The following is a 17,850-nucleotide window of genomic DNA, read 5'->3' on the forward strand; positions in this document are numbered from 1 at the left end:
GCAGTGGAAGCAATGAAGAAGATAAAGATGAGAATGGACCCAGGAATTGATGGAGTGTGTGGTGAAATGCTGAAGTATAGGGGTGAGATTGTTGTCGGGGGATATGGAAGTTACGTAGGTTGGCTTGGGAAGAGGGAAGGGTTCCAGAGGACTGGAAATCAGGTATAATTGTTCCTTTATACAAAGGAAAAGGGGAGAGAGAAGTATGTGGTAACCATAGGGGTATTTGCCTTCTTATTGTGACTGGAAAAATATATGGTAGAATACTCACTGACGGGGTTAGGCATATAACAGAAGAACTAGTTGGAGAAGAACAAGGGGGATTTAGGAAGGGAAGAGGGTGTGTAGATCAGATATTTGTTCTACGATGTTTAGTGGAGAAGTATCTAGAGAAGGGAAAGAAAGTGTAAGCTGCCTTCATGGACTTGGAGGAAGCTTATGACAGAACTGATAGGCAAGGTATGTGGAAGGTACAGTATTAAGAATATATGGAGTGGAGGGGAAATTGTTGAGTGCTGTGAAGAACATGTATAAAGGAGCGAGTGGATGGTGAGCTAAGTGAGTTCTTTGATCTTCATGTGAGACTGAAACAGGGTTGTGTTATGTCTCCATGGCTGTTTAATAAATACATAAATGGGGTTGTAAAGGAGATGCAAGGTAGGGCAGCTGAAATGTGGGGGTGGCTTTAATGAATGAGGGTGAGATTTAGAAGATTCCAATGTTGCTGTTTGCTGATGATACAGTATTGTTGAGTGAAGATGAATGGGAGTTGCAAGGTTTGGTGAATGAATTCAGAACAGTGTGTAGGAAGAGGAATCTGAAAGTTAATGTAAACAAGAGTAAAGTTGTGGTGTTTGAGAGGAATGAAGTCACAGAATCCACAGTGAAGCTGGATGGTGAGGATATGGAGAATGTGAGTGCAAAAGTACTTGCGTTGTGTGATGAGTAAGGATGGAACTTTTGGGGATGAAGTGCTTGAAAGGGTACAGCAGGGAAGGAAGGTTGTTGGTTCACTGAAAGCAGTGATAAGAAACAGGGAGGTGAGTATGGAAGTTAAGAAATCACTGCATGATAGTATTGTGATCTCTACCTTGACGTATGGAAGCGAAGCATGGACCTTGCAAGAGGGGAACAAGTCAAGAGTGAGAGCAGTGGAAATGAGTTACTTGACAGGAGCATGTGGAGTGACACGGAGAGACAGGTTGATGAATGAAGAAGTGAAGGAACGTTGTGGGGTGGGTGTGAATGTGGTTGAGAAGATTAGGAGAAATACACTGAGGTGGTTTGGACATGTGGAGAGAATGGAGAATGAAAGACTAAGAGGGTGTATGTAGGTGAGGTGGAGGGAGGGAGAGGGAGGGGAAGACCGAGGATGAGGTGGAGGGATGGAGTTGAGAGGTATATGAGGGAGGGGGGAAGTGAGTGGAGGGGGGAGGGTAGTCAAATGGTGGGCGACAGAGCGACTTGGAGGCATTTTGTCTGCAGCCACTCATTGGGGGATTAGGGCGTCGGGCTATAAGGAGATAGATAGATAGATTCTAATACATTTTTCTTCAGCTCTTGTTTCTAAGTCTTTCCTTACTTTCACTACTTCAGCATACTGTACATAGTTTCCACGTCATCTTAATAACTTTGCATCACTTTATTCACCTGGGTTATCTTCTCTTCAGTATTGTTATTTTGGTCTATCAGACTACTTGCATGCCTAATTGTCACTGTATCATTTCTGAACTCCTCCATAATACTGTCATGGTTAACAACTGCACTTGCCATTTCACCAATCTACCTTTTAAGTGAACCCAACTCAACTGACAGCTCATCTACTGTTGTGTCATGCTTGTTTAATTCCTTTACTAATTTTTCATTTTCCTCCTTCTGAATACGCAATTGCTTCTTAATTTCATCCATTTCACTCAGAAATGCCCTTTCCAATCTGTTTCCCCTTTCTGCTAATTTGTTGAATGTTTCCATTTCAGCCAATTCCTGGTACAAATCATCCTGTTTTCTACCCCTTTCCCTCTTCACAGCTCCATCCATATTTGCCTCAGTTAATCTGGTGGTCCTCTTGTGTTAATACTGAGAAAAAGAAAAAAGGTTTTTACTTACAATTATGCATCTTACTCACCTGTGGTACCGTAGTCGAAACAGCTGGGACTTGATCACTATTTGGTTGTGATTTGTTATTTGGGTAACACTTTGCTTAAACTTGCTCTTTTATTTCAGACCACCATTTAGTTAACCCTGTACAGAGCTTGACTCATATAAAGATACTATTTAGGTATAGCCAGTTGTAGCCAAGAGAGGCCAGCTCGGAGTGAGGTGATACGACATGTTGTCTCTCTGATGCCAAGAGAGAGAGAGAGAGAGAGAAAGAGAAAGAGAAAGAGAGAGAGAGAGAGAGAAAGTGTGTGTGTGTGTGTGTGTGTGTGTGTGTGTGTGTGTGTGTGTGTGTGTGTGTGTTCTTACCTTATCTTACCTAATTGTATCTTTACAGGAATGAGTCAAGCTCGTACTGTCCCGTGTCTTAAACCATATTTATCGTACATATCCTTAAATTTGTGAATTGTTTTGGCACACACTATTTCATTCGGTAGTGCATTCCATTGATCAATTGCTCTGTCTGGGAAACTGAATTTCCTTACGTCTTTATCACCTCTCTTCTTATGCAGTTTTTTGCAGTGTCCTCTTGCTGATGCTTCTGCATATGTTAAGTAATCATTTATGTCTCTTTTCTCCTTTCCTGATATGCATTTATATAGCATTATCATGTCACCTCTTTTCCTTCTCTCCTGTAGTGTTGGTAGATTCAGTTTATTTAGTCTTTCTTTGTAGCTTAGGTCCCTTAAGCTTGGTATCCATCTTGTAGCGGCCCTTTGAACTTTTTCAATCTTGTCTATGTGCTTTTTGAGATGAGGACTCCAGACTACTGATGCATATTCCAGGGTTGGTCTAATGAATGATGTTATTATCCTTCTTAGCATGTCTTCATTTATGTATGTGAATGCTATTCTCATATTTGCAAGCAGTGTATACAAGTCCCGTACCTTCTCGCTGATGTGGTCAGCCGGAGACAGTCTGTTACTGATAATCACACCTTGGTCTTTCTCTCTTTCTGATGTATATAGGGTTTTATTTCCTAACTTATAATCCCAATCAGGTCTTTTTCCACTTTTACCAAACTTGATTACATGACACTTGTCCACATTGAATTCCATTTGCCATGTACTACTCCCTTCATGAAGTTTATTTAATTCTTCTTGTAGCTCTTTACAAGAGTCTGTGTTAGTAATTCTCCTTTGTATTTTTGCATCATCTGCAAACATATTCAGATAGCTCTCATTTCCAGTGTTACTGTTTATATCATTTATATACACTAAAAACATGACTGGTGCCAACACTGAACCCTGTGGTACTCCACTAGTCACTTCTTTCCATGATGAGTAGTTTCCTCTTAGTACTGTCCTCATTTCTCTTTTTATGAGAAAGTCTTGCATCCAACAAAACAGTTTGCCTCGAATTCCTCCTTGATGGTACAGTTTCCATAAAAGTCTTTGGTGTGGTACTGTGTCAAAAGCTTTCTTGAAATCTAAATAGATACTGTCCACCCATCCTTCCCTTTCCTGTACTGTGTTTGTTACTCTGTCATAGTAGCTTAACAGATTAGTGTGTGTGTGTGTGTGTGTGTGTGTGTGTGTGTGTGTGTGTGTGTGTGTGTGTATTTACCTAATAATATTTACCTAACTGTGATATACAGGAAATGAGCTACGCTCGTGGGGTCCCATCTCTGTTGCTCGATAAGTCAAATTTTGCTTTAAACTTGTTAAAGTTTTTAGACTGGACGATCTCTTTGTCCAGACTATTCCACAGGTCTATGCATCTACAGTAGTGCACCAACTTTCGCTACAGCAGGATTCGCGAAATCCACTTTCGTGGCATGCACCAAATATTCCCTAACTTCCACTTTCGCTTGAAAAAAATCGATTTTCGCGCACAAATTTTGGGTTTGGGACAATATTTTGAACTTTGAATTTCCTGCACCGCCCACCCGCAACCCACCGCCATCTTGAATGACGTCATGTCAACACTCTGTCCACCCATTCCCGCCATTGTGTACGAGCGTGCTAGCTCCATTGTGTTGGATTCTCACGGTTCAATGGCCTCTACTATACCTGGTAGTGTGGGGAAAGGGCCTGGTGGTGTGGGGGGAAAGCCTGGTGGTGTGGGGGGAGGGCCGGGAGGCAGTGGTGGTGATAAAAAGTGGCCAGGACATTCAAAGTCGGGAGGTGGCGCCAATACGTCTGGCGTGGCTAAATAAGCCCGCCACGCGCCTCGGATACTTACCCCCAACATCCATTAAACACCTCAACCTAGTCTCTGTGGTATGTTTTTCCTCATATAATGTGTACTGTACAGTTTTTATTGTTTGTATCTCACAATGCAATGTACAATAGTGATTTGATGTACTGTATTGCAAGTGAAAATGAAAATCTGATGTTACTTTAGGATAACCGGGAACCAATTAGCCTTTTTGCCATAAAGACAATGCCCCAACTTTCGCTAATTCCACTTTCGCGCATTATTTTTGGACCCAATTAGGCGCGAAAATTGGTGCCCCACTGTATAAGGAAAACTATATTTCTTGATATCCTTCAAGCACCTTCTTCAATTTCATTCCATGTTCTCTTGTTACTCTTTTATCCCATACAAACAGATCTCCTCTGTCAATTTTATCTACTCCCATCATGGTCCTGAACACTGCAATCATGTAGCCCCTCTTTCTCCTTTCCTCTAAGGAAGGCAAATCCAGCTTTTCCAGCCTCTCTCTGTACAACAGATCTGCCAGACTGGGGACTATCTTGGTTGCTGTTCTTTGTACTCTCTCAATCTTGTTTATATCTTTCTTTTTATGTGGGGACCACACTACAACTGCATATTCTAACTTGGGGAGGGTCATGGCTGCTATCAATTTTTCATCATCTCCTCATCCATGTAATGAAATGCAACTCTTATGTTAGTCCAGGGTTTATAAGTCTCTCTGCCTTGTTAATATTTTTTCTGGTGACAAACTATCCTGGACCAGCACTCCCAAATCTTTTTCTTCTCTCGCGTTTGTGATTGCTTCATTACCCATCAAATAATTCAGTGATGGCCTCTTGGTATTTTTACCCATTTCCAATATATTTACATTTCTTTGCATTGAATTTCATTTCCCACATCCAGCTCCAATCATATATCCTGTCCAGTTCCTCCTGCGCATTTTACAGTCCTCCTCAACCCCTACCTTCCTCAAGATCTTTGCATCATCAGCAAACAGACTTGTATAACTGTTCACTCCATCTACCATATCATTTATGTAAATAAGGAACATTACTGGCACCAAATCCGAGCCTTGTGCAACTCCACTTGTTACTTCCCTCCATCCAGACATCCAATCCTTTATTACTGTCCTCATTTGTCTGTCTCTCAAAAAGTCTCTCATCCATTCCAGGAGGTTTCCCTTCAGTCCCTCCTTCATGCTCTAGTTTTCACATTAGTCTCTTATAGGATACCTTGTCATAGGCTTTCTCCAAATCTAAATACACACAATCCACCCAACTGTCTCTCTCCTGTAACAAATCAATTGCTCTTGAGAAAAAGCTCAACAAGTTGGAAACACACACACACAGCCGGAGAGAGAGGACGTCCCAGGCATCGCTCCTGACCTTGAGTAGTTTCAGGAATTTTGTCTGTCCTGTCTCCTAGGGTCTTTCTTTAAATTTAAAATAATGAAAGTTGGTAGACTACCAAAAATGTAAAGATTTGTTGGCAATAGTATACATGAATGTTTGTGGCTTATTGGTAACAGCTGTTTAGGTACTTGATCGGTACGTTAAAGATGGCCGAAAATGTAAACAATGAGGGAATGGAATTTCAAGGATTTGATGCTAATACTAATGTCATGGACCTAGTGAAAACATTAATTATGAGGATTAGTGTACTCGAAAAAAAGTAGAGAATCTAGTGATAAAGGATGTGCCAGGAAATACGGGAAACCACCATACAGAGTCTAATCCAGTCCAACAGAAACAGCCAATGAAGAGATTAAGAATTTGAAGAGGGAGAATGTTGAACTGAGGAGGAAACTTGAAGAGAGTACTAATAAAACGGAGAAGGTGAGTAATGTACTAGAAGAACACAAGGCAAAGTGGGCACACGTAGAAGAAGAACAGAAAGAAGTGGTCAGCTTAAGAGATCATCCAGGAAGAAAGGAAATGAACAAGAAAGAAATGGAAGAAAATGTAGTGAAAATACTGAAGAAAAAAGAAAATAGTGAGAGAAACTGTAGAAAGGAACAGATGTGTGATAGTATTTGGAAACAGGGAAGAGGAAGAAAAGGTTAGGTACGCAAGACTCGAGAGAGACACGAACATGGTGAGATGAATATTAGGCAAGATTGACCCAGAAGGAAACCAGTGGGTAAAAGAAATTGAGGAAGTAAGGAGGATAGGGCCTTATAGAAAGGGGAAACAAGACCAATGAGAGTCAAGTTTACATCAGAAAGTGTAATAAATGAGATACTTAAAGTGACCTGGAAATTAAGCAAAGAGGCGGGGATGGAAAATATTATAATAAGAAAAGATCTGAATGAAGAAGAAAGAGAAGCTTTAAAATCATTAAAGGAAGAAGTAAAGGAAAAAAATGATAAGAGGACAGAGGAAGAACGTAATACTTTTTTTTGGAGAGTATTGGATATGAAAGTAAGCAAATGGTATTTAAGGAAATAGAAGTGAAGGAAGTTAGGGGGGATGGTTGTGAAAGATCAGAAGTTGAGGAAGTGGTACGGACAGAGAGTAGGAGAGAAGAGGGTATTAATAATGTCAAAAATAATTTGAAGGTGATATATACTAATGTTGATGGTTTCATATCGACAAGGATCGAAATTAATGATTTCTTGAGAGAACATGAACCTGATGTCATGTGCTTTGTAGAGACCAAATTAAGAGAAGATATTGATGTTCATTTGGGAGATGGTAAATACAAACTGTGGAGAAAAGACAGAAAAGAAAAAAAGGGAGGAGGAGTGATGATAGCAGTGAAGAACAACATAAATGTAGATACTGTGGAAATGGGAGAAGGCAGGGCTGAAGTGATATATATGAAATTAGAAACTGGAGAGAATGTTAAGAGAGATATGGCGGTAGTGTATGTTCCCCCAAAGACGAGAGCATGGAAGGATGACGAATACCATGAGATGTTGTCAGATATGGCTAGCTACTTGCAAAAAATAATTGAGAAAAGCAATAATATAATTTTGGTGGGTGACTTTAATTTTAAGAGGTGAACTGGGAGGAATGGTACTCGGGAGGCGGCGAGGATTCGTGGGGTACTATGTTATTAAATATAATAATGAATAGTGTGATGACGCAGTGGGTCAAAGAAGAGACACGGTTTCGAGGTGAGGACACACCAGCAAGGTTAGATTTACTGTTCACCAAAGAACCTGATGTAATAGAATCATTGGAATATCTCTGTCCTTTGGGAAAAAGTGATCACGTGGTCATTGAGTTCCAGATGTTAATAGGAAAAGTCGAGCCAAGAGGCAGGCCTCATAGACAGGGAAGATACAACTTTGGCAAAGCAAATTTTACAGGATTGAGAAACTTTTTGAAAATGTGGATTGGAGAAAATTCAGAGAAACAAGAGATACAGAGGAAGTGGGATATCTTTCTAGACCTCTATAATTTGGGAGTGGAAAAATTTGTACCAAGAGTAAGAGGGAAAGAAAACAGGAAAAAGGAGTGGTTTAATAGAAGGTGTATGATAGCCAAAAAAGAGAGATAAGGCGTGGAACAATTGGAGAAAGAGAGGTAACGACAGAACAAAGGAAGAATATAAAAGAACAAGAAACGAATACACAAGAATACGTAGGGAAGAAGAAAGGAATTTTGAAAAAAAGGTATAATTGACAAATGCAAGGATGAACCCAAACTGTTTTATAGATTTGTTAATGGCAAACTGAAACAAGGAAGGAATCACCAAGCTGAAAGTAGATGGAGAGGTCTTTAATGATGCGGCAATGCAAGCAGAAATAATGAACAAACGTTTCCAGTCAGTTTTCACTAAAGAAAAGGAGCTTGTGGAAGGGAGGGAGTGATTAGAAATGTTCCGGTGATGAAAGATATAAAAGTGGAGGTGCAGGAAGTGTATAAATTACTGGAAACCCAAGATGTAAGGAAAGCCCCAGGACCTGATGGAATTTCTAATTGGGTACTGAAGGAATGCAGAGAACAACTGGCGGATAAAATTCACAGCTTAATTGTATGCTCACTGGAAGAGGGGAAAGTGCCAAAAGAATGGAAGAGGGCAAATGTGGTACCAATTTACAAGGGAGGAAACAGGGAAGAACCCCTGAATTATAGACCAGTGTCTCTAACCAGCATGGTCGCAAAATTGTGTGAGAGAATCCTGAAAGACAGATGGATAAAATATCTGGAAGAGATGAATATTTTGGCTGAATGTCAGTTTGGATTCAGAAGTGGAAGGTCATGTGTTTCAAACTTGTTGAGCTTTTACTCAAGAGGATTAATGTGGTACAGGAGAGAGATGGTTGGGTGGATTGTGTGTACTTAGACTTAGAGAAGGCCTTTGACAAGGTACCTCATAAGAGACTAATGTGGAAACTAGAATATATAGGAGGACTAAAGGGGAAACTTCTGGAATGGATGAGAGACTTTTTGAGAGACAGACAAATGAGGACAGTAATAAAGGAAAAGATGTCTGGATGGAGGGAAGTAACAAGTGGAGTCCCTCAAGGCTCAGTGTTGGCGCCAGTAATGTTCCTGATTTATGTAAATGATATGGTAGATGGTGTGAACAGTTATGCGAGTCTGTTTGCTGATGATGTAAAGATCTTGAGGAAGATAGAGGTTGAGGAGGATTGTAAAATACTGCAGGAGGATTTGGATAGGATACACAATTGGAGCCGGACGTGGGAAATGAAATTTAATGTAAAGAAATGTAAAATATTGGAAATGGGTAAAAGTACCAGGAGACCATCACTGAATTATTTTTGGGTAATGAATTAATCACAAAAAGGAGAGAAGAGAAAGATTTGGGAGTGCTGGTCCAAGATAGTTTGTCACCAGAAAAGCACATTAACAAGATAGTAGGAGAGACTTATAAGCTCTTGACTAACATAAGAGTAGCATTTCATTATATGGATGAGGAAATGATGAAAAAATTGATAGTGGCCATGATCCGCCCCAGGTTAGAATATGCAGCGGTAGTGTGGTCCCCACACAAAAAGAAAGATATAAACAAGATTGAGAGAATACAAAGAACAGCAACCAAGATGGTCCCCAGTCTGACAGACCTGTCATACAGAGAGAGGCTGGAAAAACTGGATTTGCCTTCGTTAGAGGAAAGGAGAAAGAGGGAGACATGATTGCGGTGTTCAGGACCATGGTGGGAGTAGATAAAATTGACAAAGAAGATCTGTTTGTATGGGATAAGAGAGCAACAAGAGGACATGGAATGAAATTGAAAAAGTCAAGCTGCTTGAAGGATATCAAGAAATATAGCTTTCCTTACAGAAGTATAGACTTATGGAATAGCCTGGACAAAGAGATCGTCCAGTCTAAAAACATAAACGAGTTTAAAGTTAAATTCGACTTATTGAGAAACAGCGACGGAAACCCACGAGCATAGTACATTCCGTGTATATCACAATTAGGTATATTCTTAAATATTTGGAATGACTTAGACAAAGAGGTGGTGCATGAGAAAAACATTCATGTGTGTAAAGGTAGACTTGATAAATGTGGATATGGAGACAGGACAACACGAGCATTGCTCAATTCCTGTAGACTACAAATAGGTAAATACAAATAGGTAAATACATGACCTTCCACTTCTGAATCCAAACTGACTTTCAGCCAAAATATTCATCTCTTCCAGATATTTTATCCATCTATCTTTCAGAATTCTTTCGCACAATTTTGCAACCATGCTGGTTAGGGACACTGGTCTATAATTCAGGGGTTCTTCCTTGTTTCCTCCCTTATAAATTGGTACCACATTTGCCCTCTTCCATTCTTGAGGCACTTTCCCCTCTTCCAGAGGATACACAATAAAACTGTGAATCTTATCCGTCAGTTGTTCTCTGCATTCCTTCAGTACCCAATTAGAGATTCCACCTGGTCCTGGGGCTTTCCTTACATCTTGAGTTTCCAGTAATTTATACTTCCTGTACTTCCACTTTTGTATCTTTTATCACTAAATTTCTAGTCACTCCCTCCCATTCATTAGTGAAAACCAATTGGAAACATTTGTTCATTATTTCAGCTTGCATTGCCGCATCTTTGTAGACCTCTCCTTCTACTTTCAGTTTGGTGATTCCTTCCTTTTGTTTCAATTTGCCATTGAAAATCTATAATACAGTTTGGGTTCATCCTTCCATTTGTCTATTATATCTTTTTCAAAGTTCCTTTCTTCCTCTCTAGGTATTCTTGTATATTCATTTCTAGTTCTTTTATATTTATCCTCTGTTCTGTTTTTAGCTCTCTTTCTCCAGTTGTTCCAAGCCATGTCCCTCTCATTTTTTGCTATCATACACCCTCTATTAAACCACTCCTTTTTCCTGTTTTCTTTCCCCTTTATTCTTGGCACATGTTTTTCCACTCCCGAATTATAGACGTCTAGAATGATATCCCACTTCCTCTGTATCTCTTGTTTCTCTGAATCTTCTCCAATCCGCATTTTCGAAAAATTTTCTCAATCCTGTAAAGTCTGCTTTCCATAAGTTGTATCTTCCCTGCCTGTAAAGCTCATCTCTTGGCACCACGCTCCCTATTATCATCTGGAACTCAGTGACCACATGATCACTTTTTTCCTATAGGACACAGATATTTCAAAGATTCAATTACATCAGGTTCTTTGGTTAACAGTAAATCTAATCTTGCTGGTGTGTCCTCCCTCGGAATCGTGACACTTCTTTGACCCACTGCGTCAACACACTGTTCATTGTTATATTTAATAATATAGTGCTCCATGAATCTTCGCTGCCTCCTGAGTCCTGTTCCTCCCAGTTCACCTCTTTACAATTAAAGTCACCCATTAAAATTATATTGTTGCTTTTCTCAATCACTTTCTGTAGGTAACTAGCCATTTCTGACAACATCTCCTGGTACTCATCATCATTTTATGTACCTTGTCTTAGGGGGAACATACACTACTGCCACATCTCTCTCTTGCCATTCTCTCCAGCTTCTAATTTCATATTTATCACTTCAGTCCTACCCTCTCCCATTTCCACAGCATCTACATTTATGTTGTTCTTCACTGCTATCATCTCTCCTCCTCCCAGTTTTTCTTTTCTGTCTCTTCTTCACAATTTGTATTAACCATCTCCCATATGGACATCAGTATCTTCTCTTAACTTGGTCTCTACAAAGAACATAACATCAGGATCATGTACCCTCAAGAAATCGCTGATTTCTAACCTTGCTGATATTAAACCATCAACATTACTATATGCCACCTTCAAACTTTTGTTGTTGTTTTTTATACCCATTTCTCTCCTTCTCTCCGTCAGTACTTCCTCAATTTCTGATTATAACCCTCCAATTAAACACTGTCTTCTCTTTCTCCATTCTCGGTTCGTTTTTTGCCTTTGCTTCCTTTACTAACTCCTTTATTTTAGCTCTTTCTTCCTCATTTGCATCTCTCCTTATCCATATATTTTTGAACCCTTCTTTATCTGATAATTTCCATGCTCTGTTGATGATTTCGTTTACCATTACCTGGGACTTAAACTTGACCTCCAGCAGCCTCGCCCCTCCTTCCTTATATTTTCCTAACCTAAACACTTCTTCAATCTCTTCTTGAGCTTCGTTGTTACCCTCTATAACTACTGATATTATTTCTTTAACCTTACTCAGTTCTTCTCTATCTCTTTCTGATCTTACTGTCATAAGTTTTCTTTTACTCCTGAAATTATTACACATTTTTTCTTATCTGCTACATCCCTGACTAAAGATTCTCTACTTCTCAATACCCTAACCACTTCCTTCTCCACCTTTTCCTTGTTTTGTTGTTCTATAATCTCTTTCAAATTTACGTTTCCTTCCTCCTGAATTATCTTCCACCCCCTTGTGGTGCTCCTTGATTTCCTTGTGCTCATCTTGAATCCTTGATTTAGATCCATACTCAACTAGTTTACTTTTCATCCTGTCCCTTTCTTCTTCCAACCTCTTATTTTCCCTCTTGTGCTGTTTTATTTGAGGCAGAGTCATTACTCACTTTTAATTCTGTGACTTCTCTTTCTTGTTCAGCACTGACTGTGCAAACATTTTCCAGTTTATTCTGCAGGACTCTGATCTCTTCTCCTACTCTAAGGTCCGTTCCTGCAACTCTCTAATTACTGCCCATACCTTTTTTAACTCCTGGACATTCTTCTTCGCTGTTTTCTCTACTCCTGCTACTCTTGTTTGGTTCAGCTCATTACTTCCTTTTCTCTCGTCATCATTGGAGAAGACCGAAAATTCCCCTTCACCAGACGTAAACAATGCACCATCCCTCTCCGTCATGATGCAGCCATATGGAAACTTTCTATTTCCACTGTATCTTGTACTCTTTATGACTGAAACCTGTGTTTTTTTTAACTACTGTCCGATGGGACCACCACTCTCACACTCATTCACATAATCACAACAGGCTGGTCTTTTTGCCACTGATTCAGCGATTATTTCCCCACGATCCAGGAAGAGCTCCGTCTCTGTCAGTGACCTGTGTGTGTGTGTGTGTGTGTGTGTGTGTGTGTGTGTGTGTGTGTGTGTGTGCATGCGTGCGTGCGTGCGTGCGTGCGTGCGTGTGTGTGTAGTGCAAGTATACCCTGATATACGGTACCCTAGCTTAGCGATGGGGGTAGAAATACAGTAAAACCTCGATATAACGGACTTCAATAGACCAGAATTCGCTTTTATCGGAATCGAGGAGCTACCGGACTAAATTCCTATACGTCGTAAAAAGTCTGTTAAAGCTAGAAGCAGTCCGGACTGCCTGACCACTTCAGCTATGTTCACCACAATATGGTGAATGAAAGACATACTATCTGATTAATGTAGTGAAGTTATAACAGTACAGTACAGCAATGGTAGTCAAAACATTTTAAAACCGGTCATGCAACCAGGACTAATGTCTGATATATAAGAAAAAGTTCGGGTTGGCAGGGGGAAGTCCGGATGTCGCTTTTATGGGAATTTCGCATTTTTCGGAATGGCTTGGGCCCCAGTAAGTCCGTAATAGTGAAATCTTACTGTACTTCCATACCCCCACCTAATGATGGCCAAACCCTGGTTTAATGATGGATTTACATTTTTTTTTTTTTTTTTTTTTTTTTTTTACCTATTTTGATGATATTTTAGACTTAAATTTTGTGCTTACGTTGATTTATAAACTGTTTTTAGACTTATATTAATGTATTTTAGTCATGAGTGGGGGGAACATTGTCATTTTGGGGTACAGTTTACTAAGTTCAATTTTTTCCAGACATAGTAGATGATTTTCAGATTTTATATTTGGTTTTGGGTGAGTTATAAACTGCTTTTAGGCTTAGTTTAGCTTGTTTCAAAGCTATCTGGGGGTTTAGGTGAGCTAGAAACTTGTTTTTGGACTCACTTGGGTGGGTTTAGGACTGGTTGGGGGGGAAACACAAGGCTCAAAAACACATCCCTATACTTTATATGTTAAATTGACCCCGATATACGACACACCGCCTAGCGATGGGTTCTTACTAAACCAATTGTATCATTAAACCAGAGTATACCTGTACTGGGATATTTATATTGTGCAGTTATAACCAACTCCCTCATCATCATCATCATCATCATCATCATCACCATCATCATAATCCAGTGTTGCCCCACGAGAAGCGTAGCAGCCTGGGGATAGGCAAGTAGGTCCTGACATTTAAGATGAAAGTAACCAGCCTCACTCAACCCTGAGTGGCGTTAAGGGAGCAATAAACCCCAACCACCCCTTGGATCTAAACCTGCACCAGCTCAATCTGATTGGAGTGCCTTAATTACCCGCTAAACGACCAGGTGCCATAATTTGGTTCTATGGTTACCACCCAGCATAGTAAATGGTTCCCTGGTGTACAGGAAACCATTTGGGTTGTCACAAAGCGTAAAGTCACCCATAGACAGAAGGAAGGGGAAAGAATGAAGGAAAGAAAATCAGAGGAAGGAAGGGCAGAAGGAAGGGAGAGAGGAAAAGACAGGCACCTGAGTGCAGCACTACATCGAGTGGATCTCCCTCATAAATACAAAAATACACTGCCATAACACTGTGTTCAACATAAAATAATTATTAGTGTACAAGTACAGGTACTCCTGAACTTACATAGTTAACTGGTTCCTGCAGCACTTATGTAGGTCAAATTTGAACCTAAACACACATGCCACGTCACTCTTTCTCTCTCTCCTCACTCCACTCTCTTAATGATATCCAATTTTGTTTTCATTTTTGTTTGTCATTTTTTGCTGCTGCTCTCATCACCACCACTACTACTCCATTTTTGAGACATGCTGAGGGTCAAAATAACGAAAAACACAACCGTGTACCTCCTGCTACAACAAAAACCACGTCTACTGGCAAAACAAACTGAAAGACAGGAAGTGCACAGACACCACCTGGTGCCTGACTAATGAGGTAGGACTTGGTGCACATTTTAAAAAGGTAGAATGCATATTTTCTATTTTTATCTTTGAAATTAGTTTTCTGGTAACTCCAAATTCATGTAAGCAGAGGAGTATCTGTATTTCATACAACAGCATAGCTAAATACTGTACTTCATTGCTCCTATCCATCTATTCTATTTACTCTCTCCAAGCTATATAACCTGTCATCCTCTACCCCCCATCAACCCCCTAGTCCTTGACATCCCTCAGCTGTCCTCTCCCCTATCAACAATGGTGGATCACAATGTGAGTCAAACAACGAGAGGTTCGCACTCACAGAGAAAATGGATTGATAACGCCGACAGTAAGAGGTGAAAGTGCTCGCAGGTTTACATAGAACATTTATGTCTATGAATCACCTTCTAAAATCAGTACAGTACATTAAATCCCAGGATATCTTGTATACAGCAAATGTAATTAATATATATGGTGGTGAGAGTACACAAACATAGCACACAGGTAATAATGCATTCCATATACAACCCAACAGGGCCATCATGAAGGAATTCTATAACATCTCACTTCCAAACCTTTTTCTTGAAGAGAGGCACATTCATATATCTCCATACAGAAAAACTTCCTCTACAGGTACCTATCAATGCTATAACTAACCTACCACCAACAAACTGAGCATGGCTTATAAGGGGTGTGATTCTGACATAGTAAATTATGGGATGATATCCAACAGTTGATCACAAGAACATGAAAACCAGTGCATCTGCAACAGCATGAGGATCTGGCCTCTGTTTAGTTCTGGATTGGATGGCTTGTTCTGGTTATCCAGTTAGGTCCCTAACCCAAACACATCCAGTTATAACTCACCTTTCTTGTCCATTTTCACATCAAGGAGAAGTGGCTCTGTGGTGCCTTCCTTGTTCTTGCCCAGGCCCTCACCTGGTGACCATCCCATCTTCTGTAGCATTTTCAGCCCAAACTGTGGCCGCACAGGTGCAGCTTCCTTAAGCTGTTCCTGTATAGGACAAGGCAAGGAAGGAAAAAAAAAAAAAAGAAAAAAAAAGAAAAAAAAAGAAAAGGTGGGATAAAGGGAAAGGCATGGTTAGAAAGATAAAAGAGTAAGGTAAGGTACGGCAGGACAGAACATGAAACAGAATTGCAGTGAGGAGCACAATAAGATAAAGGATATAGTAAGGTGCAGGAGGGGGGGGGGAAGCCAAGAAAGACAGAACACAGTTAGTACACCAAAAAGCTGAACTTCCAGAACTAATTTCATTGAAGAAAATTGGCTGCATTCCAAATTTATTTTGCTATTCCATTATTGTTTCTGATGGGAGCCATGCTAATATACCTGTACTGTATTTTTCCCAATTACAGCAATCCCTCGATGATCCGACATGACAAAGCCAAAAGCATAACCGGATATTGGCACTGTCTGGTTGCGGAGCAATATCGTTTACTGTATCGATACCCTACCTACCCAACCTACTACCCTGCACCCTATACCCAACCTTACTGAACATTATGAAAAGTACCCGTACTATTTTTGGCAGTGTCCTGCAGTCTTTTGACTGTTTTTAGACATCAAAACACACAATCCAATATGGAATATAATCCTACACACTAAGAAAACAATGCATTAAAAAACAGAAACAAACAAATAAAAAAAACAGTATGCACAGAACCCCTCCGAATTTGGGAGGTGTTTTCCAGTCTTTCACCTCTTTTCAGACATTAAAAAACACATTACAATATGCAATTTAATCTTCAGCCTCCCCTTAAAAATATATTATATATATATATACAGTGCTTGTCAAAAGTATTGAGTGTCTATGGCCGGGAGCGCAATACTTATGGCCAAAAAAGAATCACCCATTTTTGGTAGTAAAAATTGAGCCAGAAGTTTGTGGCACTAGCATGACGTCACGGTAGCCTGAGGCCTTCCGACACGCTGGTTGGTTCCCACCTCAGCTGCCCACGGGCTGCCTAAGACAGAGGAACTCCGCTGCGTCTCCCTCTCTTTTTGCGCCACTTTTTACCAAGTGTCCTGCAGTGTTTTGGCTTTCGCCACCTTATTATGGCACCTACCCGTGAACTATCGAGTGAAATCATATCCCAGATCATTGCTCTAAAGGAGGCATGCCACCAAACAAAGGAAATTAGTGAATTGGTTGGTGTGGCTCGATTGACAGTGCGTAGGTGGTGGCGCGGTTTCGAGTGGAAAACAGTGGTGACGTTCCCACAAAGAAACCGCTGTCTGATAGGCCCAAGAAAACTTCCCCGAGGTCTGTTAATGTTTTAAAACGTGCAGTGGAGTCTAATCCTCGTGTGAGTGCAAAGAAAATAAAGGAGAGCAACCCGGAAGTGTTTGGTGAGGTGTCTGTGCGCACAGTGTCTCGAAGGGTCCATGATCTTGGTTACACAAGTCACAGGCCTGTGAGAAAGCCTCTTCTCACAAAAATCCAGCGACTTCATAGGCTTGCCTTTGCTAACAAATATCTTAACTGAGGTGAGGAGCAATGGTTGTCAGTGTTGTGGTCTGATGAGGCAACGTTTAGTGTCACCCGTAGCAGAGGAGCATGTGTGTACCAGCGCAAAGGTAGTGACCCATTTGACCCACAGTATGCTGAAAGCACAGTTAAACATCCTGATTCACTCATGGTATGGGGTTGTTTTTCTGGTCAAGGTTTGGGGAAGCTTTTTGTGCTTTAAAGAACTGCAGAGTGAATCAGGATGTTTACCTGGAGCTTCTGTGTGATCATTTACCAGACTCCATCGAGCTAACAGGTGCACGAGTGTTTCAGCAGGACGGTGCACCTGCTCACAAGGCCAAATCAGTCACCAACTGGCTTCATGACTGCGAGGTATCATTCATGAGAGACTGGCCAGGAAATAGCCCAGACCTCAACCCGATTGAAAACCTCTGGTACCTCGTAAAGAAGAATCTCCAAGGGAAGGACGTGAGCTCTCTGCCTAAGCTGGAAGCCACCATTCGTGACTCCTGGGACAAAATACCCCTCCAGCACCTCAGGAGCCTCGCCCTTTGACTTCCAAGACGTCTCAGGTCCGTGACGAAGCGTAAAGGATACCCTACGACGCACTAAAGGTAAATAAAATGCACTATATATATGTTTTTTCAATGTTGAAAGGTTTGTTTCGTAGGAGGGATGCAAGG

General features: G+C 40.6%; 1 protein-coding gene across 1 annotated transcript in view; it reads right to left on the reverse strand.

Annotated features, from left to right (window-relative positions):
• LOC145399699 (uncharacterized) overlaps window positions 1-17,850 on the reverse strand; it is a 360,302-nt gene that overhangs the window by 101,642 nt on the left and 240,810 nt on the right. The window contains exon 14 of the mRNA XM_080272249.1: window positions 15,543-15,690. Coding sequence (XP_080128375.1) covers window positions 15,543-15,690 — 148 coding nt within the window. The remainder of the gene's footprint in view (window positions 1-15,542; window positions 15,691-17,850) is intronic.

This window comes from Coenobita brevimanus, chromosome 6 (assembly GCF_032717465.1).
Source record: "Coenobita brevimanus isolate Jiangsu-jjx chromosome 6, ASM3271746v2, whole genome shotgun sequence".
NCBI classification, from domain to species: Eukaryota; Metazoa; Arthropoda; class Malacostraca; order Decapoda; family Coenobitidae; genus Coenobita; species Coenobita brevimanus.